Here is a 14,276-nt window from a genome sequence, read left to right as displayed (position 1 = left end):
AGAGACCACTTGAAGCCTCCGGACTCGGTGGAACGACGCCCCGGCTGACGCACTCTCACCTTCCGACTTTCCGACGCACCTTCTAGTTCCCGGCATGTCGCTTAACCTGAATGTGATTAGAAACACGTTTTTTTGTACCGACGCAGTGGGGTCGACTTATAAAATGTACTGTGACGACGCGGCGCTTCTTCTGCCGCGTTTTTAAAAGTGAAATAAATAAGTTCATCCTCCGGTTTTGTCTGTGCGTGTTGGGTGTTTCTGAAAAAGCAAACGAGACCTCGTGAAGAGGAACGCAGTGTCGTTTATTTTTCTTTTAAATAAAACAGTGCAAGTTTTTGACGTTTAAAATTGATTATTCTATCTATCAGCTGTGTCTGAGACGGACACTGAACGTAAGGTCACTTCTCAGCTTCGCTACACGGCAGCCTGCAGGATGTGCAGCAGGCGATCACTCCTGTTCTTCCCGACAGTTCGGCACACCAACCGATGCACCGCGAAGGTTTAATAAATTAATATGGCTTCAAGTTTTCCTTCAGTCGCAAAACCCGCCTGTAACGGGGGCCACCGAAACGCCTCCCCGTCGGCAGCTGCTGTCCGTTTCTTAGAACCGGGAAGTGGAGCGGCCGCACGGCAGCTCCTCCGTTCAGCTTCGGAGGGACGACCCGCGACGCTTGACGGCACATTCAGGAAGAGGGTCGGCCGTTCGGCGGAAGTCACCGGCTACGTCAGCGTCGGCGGCGTTTCGAGCAAGCTTTTGGCAAATATCAGCTCCGCCGGTCTGAAGATCTCCCATCGCCCGGAAACGAAATCATACGAGAGTCCGCGCAGGGGTGAGATCCTTCCTCCGTGCGGCAGGAAGAGCCGTTGGGTTTTGGCACCCGGTTTGTTTGGGTTTGTTTTTTTTTTTGTCCGTCACGGCGGACGTTTTAACGAACCCGAACCCGTCGAGCGATTCACGGGAGGTCGGAGACCGACGAGCGGGGAGGTTTTACCGAACAATACCGGGGAGTTCAAGATGCAGTTAAATGGCGCAAACTAGTAACATCAACGTCTGCAGTCAAGTCGGGCGACGCCGGCGAGAAGCACGCCGGCTCCGTTCGATGGTTCGGCCCGAAGGCCGGACGTCCGCGCGGAGCGTCGCCGCCTCGCGTCACGCCGTCTTCTGGGACGTCGACGAAGGCATCTCCGACAGGTTGGTTTTGGATCTGCGGGAAGGACGAGGTCAGAGGTCAGCGGGGACAACCGCGACGTTCGCGGACACACCGACGGGTTTATAAAAAAAAAAATTTTAAATTAAAAAAACCTCACCTGTTGTGGGTCATGTGACTCTTGACCAGGTGTCCGGTGGCTAAAGCGGCCATGAGGGAGAGCTCCCCCGCCAGGACGGTGCCGCAAACTACGCGGGCCAGCTGCCGGGCGTTCTCGCCGGGCGGGTTGGGAGTCGTGACGCCGAGCATCTGAAGACGAAGAAGAAGAAGAAGAAGACGACGACTTCCTGTTAATCAACTGAACTGGAGCCGTTCTTTATTGTCACACATCAGAAGAGAGTTTCCTCTTTTGTCTGCCGTTAAAAAGCTCTTTGCTTTGTCACAGCGTCCGGAACGACAGTCGAACGCTCACAGAAGCGGGTTTTTTTTTTTTTCCGTGGATTTACGTACGATGCTGACGTGTTTCATCGCTCGACTTAATCGTCAGACGTTCCAGTTCATTCATGAAGTGAAGAACTTTGAACTCAACGAAGCACGAACAGCTTTTCTTGTTCAGTTTCACTCGCGTTCATTTATTTATTTATTTATTTTTTTGATACAAAATGTGAACTAAAACCCGATCCGTGCCGTACCGTGTCATTCGCCACCATTTTTAATACGCAGGGTTTCTCTCGCCATTACAAAGGCCGAGGTGCAGCACCTAAAGCTTCGTCTCACCGGTGTTTTGCTTCTTAATATTTGATGGATATATATATTTTTAAACAAATATTAGAACGATAAAAGTCCAAAATTGGAATGAAAATGCAGAGTTTTTAGTCGAATGGCCGCCGACCGCTGCGGGAATCCCGGAAAAAAAAACCAAAAAAACAAAACATATCTGGTAAATAAAGCTTTGATTGTGATCATGTCAGTATTCTGATGAGCTGACGTGACGACGTCGTACTCCCTCCCGGCGTATGTACGCGCGTGTTGCGTCGCGGAGCATAAATCATTGCCGGACCGCGGTGGAGTGGGTTTAGTTCCGACATCGGTTGCGCCGAAGTGGTTTAATTACAAACAAACCACGTGAATGCGTAACTTTTCACCGAGCGGTTGGAAGGCGAACTCGTTCCATTTCGGCCGAGATTATGAAACCGGAACGCGGATTTTGTTGCGATTGCGTGTTCTTGAAACGAATCGCCCAAAAAAGTTTTTTTTTTTTTAATTTAAAAATGCTTTGTCGCTGTTTGGCGACACGGTGGAGGTAAAAAAAAAAAAAAAAAAAAAAAACGGTAAAAAAAATAAATAAATAAATTTTTAAAAATAAGAGCGGCGCAGTGAGGTGCCGGTACCTGCAGACAGGCCTGCTGCGGCGGCAGGTTGGTGCCTCCTCCCACAGTGCCCAGCTCGATGGAGGGCATCGTGCAGCTGATGTACAGGTCGTCCCGGCCCGGACCGGCCGCCTCCATCTGAGTGATGCAGCTGGAGCTCCCCACCGTCTGAGCCGGGTCCTGAACCGCAACAGCAAAAACCCGTTCAACATTGGAGGGGCTGGGGGGAAGGGGGAGGGGGGTTGGGAAGGGGGGGGGGGGTTGCTGACGTTTCCCGAAAGGTCGGAGGTCGTGGAAGTTCACGTTCGGCTGGATGTTGAGCTAATATGTGGTAATTTTTTTTTTTAGTCACGTAGAGTTTTGTCTCCATAACCTGTACAACAGCCCTCGTCTGAGGAAAACGCCGATCTTCCCGACGGCCTCATCTCTCCCCTCTGTGACTTTGTGCTCCCCCGTTAGCTTGATAAACTGTTGGCCTCTGTGGTTTCCAGACACCTCCACGTCGCCGTCGCCCGGCAACATCGTTTTTAATGACTTAACCGCTTGAATGCAGCATTGGAAGAACTGCATGTGATGTGAAAAACAACAACAAAACCACAAAGCAGGGCCCCTGGGGCTGTGGAGAGGAGGCTGGGGAGAGATTAAGGACAACTAAGGCTTATAAAAAAACAAAACATCAGGCCGCAAAAAAAAAAAAAAAAAAAAAAAAACCTCTCCGTCCCTTCCCTTGTTGGACCAGGTGTGGTCATTGTGATGAGATAGCAGCGAGAGATGTTGTTTGTTTTCCTGAAAGAAACCTTCGGTGCTCATTCTCCGCTGTTATTCAGTGCGCCAAAGAAATTTTATGATGCGAGTCTATTTAAAGAGACGTGGGACACACGGACACGGAGACGGACACGGACACGGACACACACACCTGTTAATACAAACACTGTTTGACAGGAGGTGAGGAAAGAACTGCCACGGTGTAACTCACGATGATCACGTCACCTGATCTGAGGAAATGGAAATACTGTCTAATTTACAGATCATATTGTCAACTTTAAAGCTTCCTTTCACCCATTTGAACTTCAGAGGGATTTCGGCTGAAGTGTATTTACTCCAGTACTGGTTGAGGAACTTAGGAGGGAAATATTGTACTTTCTGCTCCTTTACGTTTATCTGACAGCTTCAGTTCTTTTAATATGAAGATTTGACGGATGATAAAACAAGCTTCTAAAACACCCGTTTGTCTAAAAAAAAAAAAAAAAAAAAAAATCTGTGTGAGGTCACATTTCAGGTGTCTAGAAGTTTTAAACAGTTCCAACAACTCTAACCTGCCATAAATAATAACATATCAGTCAGAGGGAATAAACCAGGACGAATCCGCTCCATTATGCTGCTGATACTTCTGTACTTTTACTTCTGCAGGGTTTTTCATGAAATCCTCCTTCAGTGAAGTTAGATTTTATTGTTACAGGGATTGTTTGATCTTTTCGTTTGTTTCCCGTTATCTGCTCTTTGAGACGCCTCTTATCAAAATGTAACAACCAACGTCCTTCATAAGTTCCACCACATGAACGTCTTTGCTTCACTGTTTAAACGCCGTCGTCTTGACGTGCGGCGATGGGAGGTGTGAGCGTGTCGGGTTGATTCCCCCTACCTGCCCGCAGGCGATGAAGATGGCCGCTACGATGTTGGCGGCGTGGGCGTTGAAGCCCCCGATGCTGCCGGCCATCGCCGAGCCCACCAGGTTCTTGCTGATGTTCAGCTCCACCAGAGCGGCCGTGTTGCTCTTCAGCACCTGCGCGCGCGTGGACAAGCGAGACACGTTTCACAGAGAGGAAACACAAACGGGCTGATGGAAACTGTCCGAGTCGTCGTCGTCGTCGTCGTCACCTCTCTGACCACCTGAGCAGGAATGGTGGCCTCGCACACGGCAGACTTTCCCCGGCCCACAATCCAGTTGATGGCGGAAGCCTTCTTGTCGGTGCAGTAGTTCCCGCTGATGGACAGAACCTCCATGTCGGGGTAGTGCTGCTGGAGGCGGAGCAGAGCCTGCTCGGTCCCCTGCAGACCACGCGCACGCACACGCACACACACACACACACACACACACACACACACACACACACACACACACACACACTTTCAGTGTTTACAGTAGAGGAGGAGGAGGAGACCCCTGCAGCAGCCAGCAGTGACGTCACCCATCGGTTTGTGAACGTTATGAAGCCTTCAGTTCAGATTCTGTCCGTGACCAGCAGGGAGTGACCATATTTGGACGAGTTGGGGGAGGAGCCAGCGGTGGATCTGACTGATCTGATCGGAAACCCGACGATACTACGCCCCGCCCATCGATAGCTGTAACCTGACTGCACCGCAGCTGTCAATCAAACAGACACGCCCCCCCCCCCCCCCAAAAAAAAAAAAAGTGTCTTTTTGAAGCTTATTTTCTAATTAATGACGAATTATTTTCAGAAAACTAATAAGAAGGAGTGACTTTAGCTAACAACACCGAGATAACTGGTGGAGACATTTTATTGACTTTGAATTTGATGAGAGAAGTTGAATGGGAGTCTATGGAGACGGAGGCTTTTTGGAGCCGACCTCTAGTGGCACCCGGTGGTACTGCAGCTTCAGGCTCTTCTGCATCGGCCTCGTTTTTCAGAACTGGAAGCTACGAACACTTTTATATACAGTCTGTGTTCTTACCTTAGAGAGCATGTTCATCCCCATGGCGTCGCCTGTCTGAGACTGGAGGCGGATGTACAGGCTCCTCCCAGCGATGGCCACCATCAGCTTCTCCAGACGAGCAAACCTGCGAAGTGTACAAACTTATTTATGATCTACATGTCCTCAGGAGGGACAAAAACACGTCACACATGTGATTCTGTGTTCAGTCTGTCCGTGTTGTACCGACCTGCTGGTCTGGTCGAAGGCCTCTTTGATCATGCTGAACCCGTCCGGGGTCTCCAGCCACACTTTGACCTCCGCGGCCTGGCACGCCGAGGGCAGCCTCACCACAGGACCCCTGGTCATACTGTCAGCCAGGATCCTGCTGCTGCAGCCGCCGCTCAGCTGGACAGGAAGGACAACAGTCAGCACTAGCACCAAATTTATATATACACACACACACACACACACACACACACACACACACACACACACACACACACACACACACACACACACACACACTCACAGCGAGCGCTCTGCAGCCTCTGTTGGTGCTGGCCACCAGGCAGCCCTCTGTGGTCGCCAACGGCACGTAAAACTGCTTGTTGTCCAACAGAAGAGGACCGGCTACTCCCACTGGCACCGGCATGTAGCCGATGACGTTCTCACAGCACGTCCCCATCACCTGCAGGACGAGGACACGCAGAGATACAGACCATAATAAACAGCTGCAACGTCCACCAAGACACATTTTACTGAACTAAATGATTTAACATTCAACCTGTTAATTTTTTTTTTTTTTTTTTAAACTCAATTATCTGCTGGGACATTAGACGACAAAGAAACATTTCACTGTTAACAATTTAAAAAGGAAATTATCTGCTGGGAGATGAAAAAACAGAGACACAATTGAAGGTTAAAAGTACATTAAAGCTCTAAACATTTTGTTTTTGTGTGTGTGTGTGTGTGTGTGTGTCTCCTTTACCTTCGAGTAGTCATAGTCCCTGTAAGGCAGACAGGCCAGGGCGGAGGGATCGGGCAGTTTGGGGGACAGCAGCTCTCTGCGGATGGCCACGCCCCTTTCTGGCGTCTCCAGGACCGCCTCCAGTTTGTAGTTGAGGATGTCACGGGAGGTGACGAGGTTCATCACCTCGGCATCGCTGAGCATCTGCGCTCCTCTCTGGACCGCATCACACACGAAACAAGTGATTTTTATTTATTCATGATTTGGTGGAAATTTGTGTGTTTTATTTTTAGAAGTTTAGGCTTCTGCTTCCTCTTTAAACACGTCCAACGTTATATCATCCTTTATTTGAGCCACATAAACGAATGTAACATCATGTGGTGCGACACTCCCAAGTTATCTTGTGAAGCTACAACTTTAACAGCTGGAAGGTCATTGGTGGAATCTAACCGAGTACATTTTCTCAGTAACGTACTTAAGTATTTCTACTTTTCTCAAGTATTTCCATTTGATGCTACATTATTCTTCCACTCTGCTACTTTTCAGATAAAACACTGAACTTTTTAATCCACTACATTTGTCTGACATCGTTAGTTTTAATTCTTCCAAGCCTTCCTGTCCAGTGAAAACCATATGACTCGAAAAGTTGGTGATTTTGAAATTAAATTTTTCTGATAAACAATCAAACGTTCCTTTATGCTTTAAGATAATCCTCTTACTACTTAAGAATAAACTATTTTATAACTCAGTTGGCTCAGCGGGAAAATGTCAGAGGGCTGTTGGTTTTAACTTTAAACTCCAGATACGTATTGCAATCATACTATCATTTTATGGAATATGATAAATTACTGGAGATTAAACTCTCCGACAGAGTATCAAGTAGTACAAATCAGCACAACCTTAAATAACTGCAAAATAAATAATGCATAATTAAAAAATGAATGCAGCAGTAATATTAATCCAAAACCATCATACTTAATATTAAAACACTGACAGGAAGCTGCATTGTGTACTTTTAGTCTTCATACTTTAAGTACATTTTTCTGCTAATAATTGAATGCAGGACTTTAACTTGTACTGGAGTATTTCCACAGTGTGCTGTTTGTACTTTTACTTCAGTTAAAGGGCATAAATATTTATTTCGATCATGTTCCAAAATGAATTTTCCCTCTGAATGCTTACTGAATGTAATATGCTTGTATAATGTATAATGTTGTAAATACGTTCATAAAACATTAGAAACTAAAATGTACCAAATGAAATGTGCTCTGCAGAGTTCCTCCTGTGTGCAATGAACTTAATAAACTTATACAAATGTTTTTATCTGCTTCCAAAAAGAGCTGAAAGTAACAGATGATACAAATATGTTTCATCCTGGACAGCTCAGGACAGCTTACTAAGTTATTCTAGTCTGAAATTCATGTAATTTCTACTGTTGTTTTCACTTATTGTATCACATTTATCGAACGAATGTTTGGACTGATGAAACTTGGAAGCGTTCAGCAGCTCTTTTTTTTTTTTTTTTTACAGTTTTAGGTCATTTGTTAGGTTGTAAATATTTACTGAACACACTTTTTAAAACGCAGATTTATCCTCTTTTCTCGTCACAGCTCATCGAGGTGTTTGGATTGTTCTCGTCTTTGAACTGATTGTGTGACTAAAGAGACCTGATGTTGAGCTTTCTTACCCGAGGATCTGAGAGGATGGCCACACATTCCTCCAGCGGTCGGGGCTCAGAGACGCGACAGCTTTGAGGAGCACACGCAGCAAAGGGCTCCTCACCACACGGGCGACGGGGGTTGTTCGCCACCGAGGCGGCGGCTGCTGCTGCTGCTGCTGCTGCAGAGGAACCGGGAGAGAGAAATACAACTCGCATGAAGCCACACAGCAGCACCGTGAGGAGCTGAAGGTGTCGTTGAAGTCTCACCCTTCTCTCTGACTGCCCTGTCGGCCTCGGGGGACACTTTGTAGTCTGAGGCGGCGGGGGAGGAGCTTCGGCCAGTTACCAAGATGCCATTGGAGATCTTGTGGGCGGGGCCGTTCCTCCTGCACCAGTCCTCCGTTGCCCGGGGCTTTTGGGTTTGAGGGGAGCTGATGATGGGACTCCGGAGGGACAGCGAGGACTCCGTCTCCGCCTGTTCGAAGAACACGTACTTCACAGCCAGGAGCAGGGCGAGGCCGAGAGTGATCACCTGCTCCAGGTCCATACTGGGGGGGAGGGAGGGGGCAAACATCAGTGGATATAACTGCACAGGAAGTAATAATAAACCATATTAATAATAGACTTAATGTATGCTGATCAGCTGATTTTATCGGATCATATTGGCCCGTGTCATGTTAGTGTCAACATGTGTTTCTTTTAAGAGAACGAAATGCGGAAAAAGATGCTTCAGATGAATTCAAATTTTTGAGAGAGAGAGAGAGAGAGAGAGAGAGAGAGAGAGAGAGAGAGAGAGAGAGAGAGAGACACAGACAATACATTGATTTACATATATTGGATTTTTTTTTTTTTTTTTTTTTTTTTTACTTCCCAATATCTGTATCTTGCCTGTCTCTACCCGCCTGTCACTCTCAGCTTCAGTCTTTGCTGTGATCACAATCTGGAAACCCTGATCAAGTTCAGGTTCACTGAGACCAAAAGCGGACCAATCAGGGAGCAGTGGGAGTGGCTACGTGTTTCGTTACACAACTGCTGATTGGTTAAAGACACAGTCCTTCTCGGTCTGGTAGCACCATGTTAATCAGTATCATCAGCCTCTAAAACCCAGAACCAGTCTGGCTGTAGTTTTTACCTGGTGAGCTGCAGAGGCCACACAGTACCAGTAGAGTCCAGCCTCTGAGCGACGGGCCCCTCCGCTGTGCGGTTCTGACCCAAATGCTCGGCTGTTAGTCGGGTGTGGGTGTGAACCAAGGCCAGGCCCAGAGACTGAAACATGACAGTTAACACTTCCTTTATCGTGTACATTCAGTGAATCAAACTTCCAACATGATCGTCCACAACACAATGTGGATGCAGAGGGGCGATGACTGACAGTCTGCAGTCAGGATGCACGATTAATCGAATTCAAAAATGTATCTAATTTCTACAATGATTCTACAAGAGTTTGTACTTCCTCTCTCAACAAATACCAACGTGGCGTTCCAGCATGTGATGCAGCAGAAACCGTCAGTAAAGAAAAATAAACCCAGAGAGACACGACGATGACAAAGAAGAAGTTCCGAAAAATCCTCCTTCGGAGGTTGCGTTTAATAAATGCAGCGACTGGGGATGATGGTTTGTAACGTTCAGTGTCGGACTCGTGAAGCTGTGAAGCACCATCATATTTGTGTTGTGAAAAAAAATTGAAACGGAGAATTGTGATCGTAATTCTAAGCAAGAAAACGGAGATTCTGATTTCATCCTGAATCTTGCAGCCGTAGCCTCGAGTGTTTTTAACGAATCGACACTTTCGGCACTGAAAACAGTCGCTCACCATGATGATTTTAACCCTTTGCGTCACAGGGTTGGGCTTGTTATCCTCCTCCTCAGCCAGCACAAGAGCAAAGTGGCTCAGCTGCCAGATGGGACGGCCCTCGCGACTTTCCCTCGACAGCTACGTGCACACACAAGAGCACAGAGCAGTGAGATTCAAGCGCGCCGTGTCCTCGTCCAATCAGACGGCGACGCGTCCCTCTTACCTCCAGGACCAGCGAGACGCACGCAGGAAAGAACGTCATGAAGACAAAGTAGTTGGCCAGAACGGACATGCAGCCGAAGCAGCACATGATCTCCAGCTGAGGCACGCCTGGAGAAACAACAAGAAGGTCATCTCCTCCTCGTCACCATCAACACACACGGAGACACACAGAGCAGGAGGCGGAGCTTCAGAGACACCTCACCTGACATGGTGCCCACTCCGATCACCAGACACTCCACCAGGGCGTCCAGGGTGAAGGTGGGGCCCAGGATGGCCATGCCCTGGGAAATGTTCTCCCTCACCTCCTCCTGTACACATCATCAGATGTCATGAGGCAGTGACACAGTCACAGCACACACATACACACGGTGGGAGCAGGTGTGTGTGTGTGTGTGTGTGTGTGTGTGTGTGTGTGTGTGTGTGTGTGTGTGTGTGTGTGTGTGTGTGTGTGTGTGTGCGTGCGTGTCGTTACCTGAGAATTCGAGCTGAGAGCAAACTTGGCCAACGTGCAGGCTTTGGACAGGTCGATGAGCAGGAGGAAGAAGGGCAGGGCTTCGCTGCAGGGGCAGGAGGGGGTCAAAGGTCAATCAGGAAAACCATGTGATCTGATCATTTCAGAATGAAACATCAATTTGCCGACTCAAGGGACTCTGTGAATCTGAAAGGGCTGTAGAGTTCTAAATTGAGCATCACGCCTCCAAAAATCTGTCTTTAAAATTCATGATGATTAGATGTGCAGTAAGTTTTAAAAAGTAACTCATAGATAAATTACATCTTTAAACACCTTTATAATGACCCCTGACTCGTATTTCAAACATTTGAAGCATCCTGCCAGTCTCTTGTCCATCTATTCTTCACTGTTTTTACTACACACCCAATACTGTGTTAAAAACGTCCTTTTTGAACATTTCTTACCAACATTCTTTCGATGATGTAATTTTGAATCTCTGTGCCTTATGACGTGTACTCAAGTTCACTCAAGTACCATTCACTGCTCATGTATAACTCTTGCGTGATGTTTTTAATTTATTTCATTTCATTTTATTGCCTTATTTTGTATCTAATAAATAAAACTGATCGTGCATTCGGAGGACTTACTTAAGTCCTGTCAGCTCTTTCCCAAAGAAGTGGATGACCACTGTACTGAAAACAAAGCTGGAGAATACTGTGAACAATCCGGCGATACCTGCAGACAGACAGGAAAAAGGAAGTTGACAAGTTTACTCAAATCATGCTCGCTATCTGAAGTTTTATTTACAATATCATGTGACATGCGGGTCGAATGTAAAAGTTATAAGCTCCAATACATTCTACAGCGTGTCATTGTACTGACCCAGTATATATTTGGACCCCAGTTGTTGGAGATTCTTGAACTGGAAATAGATATAAATGATGGCCATGCAGCGGGTGACTGTCAGGATGATGATGTCGCTGCTGTGGATTTTCTGGAACACACATGTCCTGTTGTTAAAACACACACACACACACACACACACACACACACACACACACACACACACACACACACACACACACACACACACCACTTCTTCCTGCCCCACCCACTCCGGCCTCACCTCCTCCACTTTGGGGCACTCGTTCCAGCTGCACATCTGGCTGCTGGCCGCGAGGCTGTTCATGGACATGAGGCACACGGTGAGAGCCAGGGTCCCCACTATCACCTCCCACGGGTGGGAGGCCACCAGCAGGCCGTGGAGCCTGAACAGACGGGCCAACATGGTCTCAGGGTGCCTTCCTGCGTTACAAACACATCACCCCATCACTGGCAGTACGACCCTGGGTGGTTAGCCGACAGCTGGAGCATCTTATTTTTGAAGGCCTACTACCTAGAAAGATTAGCCGTTAGTTAAAAACAACAACAATAATAACAACAACAACAACAACAACAACAACAACCACAGATTCACTCCGGTGTGCTTACAGGGCTCGTGTCTACGTCGTTAGCCGCGAGTTACCCTTGCTGTTGGTTAGCATTAGCCACATTAGCTTTAACACCCGGAATAACTTCCACAGCCCGTCACCGGGGTCAACGTGTCCCCAAGCCTAATGACACCTTTCGCGATTGTTGTTTTGTAGTATCCAAAACGAATTCACGTACTTCCAAAGGTGACTTTCTCCGTGGTCAGAGTGTCCTTTCCATAGTGATGGTGCTGCTTCCATAAGTCGTTTCGGTACGCCAGCGACAATGTTGTGGCGAAACCAACATGGCGATTGCGGAAGTCCCGACGTCACGTGCAACGTCATAGGGCGGGGCCAAAGGGGAAGCAGAGAGAGGCTGAGTAAAATCTCCCTGAAAGACACGTTTACTTTTTAAACTTGTATACACTTCGAGTAATATATATTATATATTACATGTTATACATTTTACTGGATATTAAAATAAGATTTAAAAACAATTCGGCCACCAGGGGGTTTAAATTCCCTGTCATATGCAAGTCATATGAACTGATGATGTTTACTCCTTATAGATGGATGGATAGATGGATATAGAAAAAAAAACCATTTGATTGTTCAATTATTTTATCTGTATGCGATTTAACTTTAAAAACATACTTTTAAAGGTCAGTATTTGCTACAAAACTTCACCACCATTAAAATATATGACTTGTATAGGTTTTGTTTTTTTAATGTATTTTCAACTGGCAAATTACCTGCCATAGTTGACTGATTGTGAGTACTTCTCCCAGACTGCAGTTATTTTTGTGTTAAACTACTTAGTGTAATAACCTCAGACCAAAATGTCCTAAGGTTATAGGTGATATGCTTCTTTTTTCTTTTCTTTTTTTTTTTAGTAATTTTCTACAATTTGAGTCAGTTATGAGCTACACTCTAGGTGTAAACTCAAGTTTAAATGGTGTTGTTTATATTGTGCTCACAAAGAACTTTAACCAAATAAAGCTGTATTAAAGACACTCTCTAATTATCTCAATGAACATTGTGCAGCCTTGCTGCATATATCATTTTCACATTTCAGACACATACAAATCCCACCTGCTTGTTTCACAGTGGTGAGTTAAAGAAGCTGCTTTGTGCTCTTTGTTGCTTGTTTGCATCAGTTTGGTTGAATTACATTAAACAGCTATTGTTACAGTGATTATGAAGACAATGTTTATTAGACATTGTTTGGTTTATAATTATTCAGTAAACATTGACTGAAGAGTTCGTGGCAGGTTAAAATGTTTGTGGTCCTCTCTGAGGCTGCAGGTTTTATATTACCTTTACATCAACAATCTGTGTTTACAATTGATTTCTAACTGTTCTGAACCACTGACCATCTCTGTCTGCTCACCTGTTCCGTTTGTGTGCTGCATAATTTGCTCTTAAGTGATTTTAAAATCACAACCTGACACTGTTTTGTGTTATTGTCACAAACATTTGTTACTGTATAACATATATTTTTATGTTGTTTTATATTCCTGTTTTTGTACTAATTTAAAGAGAAAGAAAACAGAAAGCTTCAGACTTGAGGGTCACATACTTTTACCTCTCAGCCAATAAATAAATGACAAATTCAAATAATTTTGTCTCATTTGTTTAATTTGGTTCTATGTTTCTCTTTTGAGGACTTCTGATGATCGTGGAAAATTCATATTTTAAAGCACCATTGAACTCCTTTTTAATTGAAATATCATGAACTTATAAATATGCAAATGTATTTCCGCTCTAAAGTTTAATGCAAGCAGCCTCCAGTGAAGGGTTCATCCTCAGTGTATGTGCAGTGGAGATTTCAGGCTGTATAGCTGTAAACTGGACCATGATTTGGCATTAAGACGAGTCGTCATGATGCAAAAATGTTTATACATACTTAATAAACTCAAATTTAAGATCCACACAGAAGATCTTCCCCTCTGAGAACAGACTTCAAGTGTCAAACTCTCACAAACAGTATGTACACATAAGAAATCATAGTGTACAATGGAAACCTTCAAGTAAAGTAACAATAAGCAGAACACGTTTGGTTAAAACTTCTGTACATACCAAGGAACTACCACAATCTCTCAAATATAATTTAAAGAGAAAGAAAACGGGAAGCTTCAGACTTCACGGGTGAATAAATGTTGATGTGGGCTCAAAAGGAGGCTGACAAACAGGTCACAGTGTTTTGGTTTATTTTTCACTCATTAAATGATTAAGTTAAATGATGTCATTCCTTTTCGTTCCTTGAATTAGCCTGATCGAAAACGTTTCTTGCATGCCAAGAATATTGTTTGTTCAAGATTAAACATTTATTTTGGCATACAATGAAGGCTCAGTGATGGTTCCTGTTTCTATTTTAAGATTTTATGTTCATCGCCAAAACATTAGATATGCTTGACTGACAAACTGACAAATCTGACAAGCTTACGTTAGTCTTCAGCTCTCAAGTTTACAGAAGTTTCTCCGACCGACTTCCTTCACTGCCTTACACTCACACCACATCCGGCGGTTTAAAAGTTCC

At 45.4% G+C, this 14,276-nt stretch overlaps 1 protein-coding gene across 5 annotated transcripts; it reads right to left on the bottom strand.

Annotated features, from left to right (window-relative positions):
* Positions 1–882: 882 nt before the first annotated feature.
* LOC138622809 (3-hydroxy-3-methylglutaryl-coenzyme A reductase-like) lies at positions 883–12,043 on the bottom strand. Of its 5 annotated transcripts, none has more exons than XM_069701894.1 (20): positions 11,937–12,043; positions 11,395–11,664; positions 11,151–11,262; positions 10,916–11,003; positions 10,290–10,374; positions 10,020–10,125; positions 9,819–9,925; positions 9,614–9,733; positions 8,933–9,066; positions 8,068–8,348; positions 7,828–7,976; positions 6,162–6,356; positions 5,703–5,861; positions 5,421–5,578; positions 5,213–5,318; positions 4,397–4,567; positions 4,161–4,301; positions 2,540–2,698; positions 1,309–1,457; positions 883–1,205 (listed from the first exon to the last, which is right to left on the bottom strand). In XM_069701894.1, exons 2-20 carry the CDS (start codon positions 11,554–11,556, stop codon positions 1,151–1,153), a joined length of 2,637 nt encoding a protein of 878 aa, XP_069557995.1. In that variant the 5' UTR covers positions 11,557–11,664; positions 11,937–12,043; the 3' UTR covers positions 883–1,150. The 5 variants fall into 5 exon arrangements, with proteins under 5 accessions (XP_069557995.1, XP_069557978.1, XP_069558014.1 ...); XM_069701877.1 differs by having other exon boundaries at positions 11,395–11,573; XM_069701913.1 differs by having other exon boundaries at positions 7,828–7,973; positions 11,395–11,573.
* Between the last annotated feature and the right edge of the window lie 2,233 nt (positions 12,044–14,276).

This window comes from Brachyistius frenatus, unplaced genomic scaffold (assembly GCF_029030835.1).
Source record: "Brachyistius frenatus isolate BFR_SWC_R1_liver_20210118 unplaced genomic scaffold, ASM2903083v1 Contig_3, whole genome shotgun sequence".
Taxonomy (NCBI): domain Eukaryota; kingdom Metazoa; phylum Chordata; class Actinopteri; family Embiotocidae; genus Brachyistius; species Brachyistius frenatus.
This window is presented reverse-complemented; position numbering and strand designations above follow the sequence as displayed.

Bases quoted from the DNA above. Each gene is read 5' to 3' on its own strand.
- LOC138622809 (XM_069701894.1), bottom strand. From the start codon at position 11,556: ATGTTGGCCCGTCTGTTCAGGCTCCACGGCCTGCTGGTGGCCTCCCAC. The intron at 8,349-8,932 runs GTAAAAACTACA...CCTCCCCCCCAG, and splicing joins TGGCCTCTGCAGCTCACCAG to TATGGACCTGGAGCAGGTGA. The intron at 2,699-4,160 runs GTAGGGGGAATC...GTTGCGGTTCAG, and splicing joins TCTTCATCGCCTGCGGGCAG to GACCCGGCTCAGACGGTGGG.